Raw genomic sequence first — 2,318 nt, forward strand, 5'->3', positions numbered from 1 at the left:
TTTTGTTGGGATTTTTTGGGAACAAATGAACTTTATCCAGGTGATTGAACAGTTGGCATCCATGAGGAAAAAAAACAGGAGAGGAAAAACCCCCAAAACCAACCCCAAAAAATTCCACGCGGGAAAGGAACAGAAACTTTTCCCTAAAATTAAATGGAAGAAGCAAATCCACYTCATCGCTCTGTCCACATCTCCCAACCCAAGCTTGGAATGAAAAGRAAACTCCAAATTCCAGCCCAATTCCCAGATGGGAGCTCTTGGCACCCCTGTGGACAGCAGCAAAATCCGCATCCGGGTGGGAATTCCGGGGGTTTTTATCCAGCAACAAATCCCAGTTTGGAGAACAAGGGGGGTTCCTAAGCTAAATCCCTAAATATTGAATCCCACACGCCGGGAAAGGGGACAGGGGGTTCTGTCACTCTCGGATCCCGGGGGATGGATCCCTAAGGAATTCTTGGCTTCCAATTTCCATCTCCCAGTGATTCCTAAGAAAATAAATCCGGCTTTTCCTGAATTCTTTCCCCCCCACCTTTTTTATATATAGATCTCTAGATTATATATATTTATAATTTCCCAAACCAGCGCTTTTCCCAGCGCTGACACGAGTAGTAAGGCATGGAATTCTGCCCCTTGGATTTGCCTGGAATTTGGGAAGAAGCCCGGGGAAGAGGAGGATGAGAAACCAAAAATGAAACCAAACYGGCCCCGGATGGATTTTGGGTTGAACCTCTGGAATCCCCAAAAACCGACGGGAAGCTCGGTGGGAATGGGAGAGCGGCGGAGACGGGAGCGTGCTTGGGATGCCTGGAAGAACTCGAATCGTGGAGGGGAGGATCGGGAACGGCCGCAATTCCCGGCGGGAATCGGGAATGTCCCCRCGCCCTCCCTGCCCGCATCAGCCTCTGGAATTCCTATAATTCTGAGTAAAATCCCTCAAAACAACAACAAAAGAGGAAAAGAAACAACCAAMCAACCAACCCTCCCAAAGGAAAAAAAATTCCCAAACAGTTTCGCTTTGGAGTCTCTGGGARCGTCGGGAAGGCCCAACTTCGCTGGATGAGACAGAACCAAGGTGGTTTTTGTCTATCAGTAACTGAGAGGTTTTTAAACTACCAACGGTTCCAAAGTCTATTCCAACCGGAATCCAACCAAACGTGGGAGGCTCCTGCAGCGCTTCCCACCTCCCAGCCAAGTTTTGGGTGGCAGCCAATCCCTAMGGAAAACAAACAAAACCATACTCAACCGGAATCGGGAATTTGCACTTATTTCTCGGCGGCATCGTGGGATTTTTGGGAATATCAGGATGCGCTGCCTGCGTTCCYGGCTGGAGGAGGCGCAGGGGAACGGAGCAGCCGTGGACTGGGCTCACTGAATGCAGGATGGGGCTGGAATTGCTCTCTCCATCCACCACCCAAAGTTCCGGAGCGATCTGGCCACGGCCATTCCCGCGGAAGGTTCGGCGTCGGCGACGCCGCTGAAGGCAGAGAGAGTCGCTGAGAGTCCTTGTTGTGCTGGTGCCAAAAAAATCCAAAACAAAAAACAAAAAAAAAAAAAAAAAAAAAAAAAAAAAAAAAAAAAAAAAGGAAAAAAAAAATTTAAGGAATTCTTCCCCCTCCCTGCCAGCTTCCATGAAAATCTGGGAGCCAAAGGAGCCGGGGCTCGGCCGCCCCCGCTGCGGTCACTTCTCCCGCAGGGACGGCGCTCGCTGCCATGAGGAGTGGTCTTGTTGCATCCTAGAAAGCCTTGGGGCGTATCCAGCTGGGATTAAAGCAGATTCCACGGAAGTGTGGTAGAAAAGGATGGCAGAGCCAGGACAAGTTCTCCTCCAGCAGGATTATTTCCACGTGGCCGACTGTGGGATGGAGCGGGGYGGGATCATGTCCAGCAGGTACTCGCGCTGCCGATCCACGGCCGAGGCCGATTTGTGCACGCTCAGCCCGGGGCTGACAAAGGGCAGGGCCCCACCTGGGAGAGAACAGCAGCAGTCACAGAACGGCTCAGGAGTGAGGGAAAAGGGGAATGGAAACACGGGGCGAGCGTGATTCMGGMACGGATCATCCCGGGCCAAACCCAYCCCAGYAAAAACAAAGGTTTCGGACCAAAATTCAGGATTTGAGCTCTGGAATTAAATGATATTTCAACTGATGGATRAAGCTGTTGGGAATAAAAGAATCCCAGGAAATCCATCAAGAAACTTCACAAAGGTGGTGCTGGATGTGGATATGGATTCAGGGATCACCAATCCAACTCAAAAATGGAGAAAAAAGGAATTTTTATTTGGTTTCATCACCTGGTGGCACTTTTTGATGAGGTCAAAC

General features: G+C 50.1%; 2 protein-coding genes across 2 annotated transcripts in view; both read right to left on the reverse strand.

Annotated features, from left to right (window-relative positions):
- YJEFN3 (YjeF N-terminal domain containing 3) overlaps positions 1-1,279 on the reverse strand; it is an 11,714-nt gene extending 10,435 nt beyond the window's left edge. Inside the window, exon 1 of the mRNA XM_057385007.1 lies at positions 1,239-1,279. Within this exon, the coding sequence (XP_057240990.1) occupies positions 1,239-1,279 (41 nt within the window). The remainder of the gene's footprint in view (positions 1-1,238) is intronic.
- The window catches only part of GATAD2A (GATA zinc finger domain containing 2A), a 20,787-nt gene continuing 18,475 nt past the window's right edge, over positions 7-2,318 (reverse strand). Inside the window, 1 exon segment of the mRNA XM_057385008.1 lies at positions 7-2,117. Coding sequence (XP_057240991.1) covers positions 1,835-2,117 — 283 coding nt within the window. The 3' untranslated portion in view covers positions 7-1,834.

This window comes from Malurus melanocephalus, unplaced genomic scaffold (assembly GCF_030028575.1).
Source record: "Malurus melanocephalus ecotype Western Australia unplaced genomic scaffold, MMel_1.1 scaffold_771, whole genome shotgun sequence".
Classification (NCBI taxonomy): Eukaryota; Metazoa; Chordata; class Aves; order Passeriformes; family Maluridae; genus Malurus; species Malurus melanocephalus.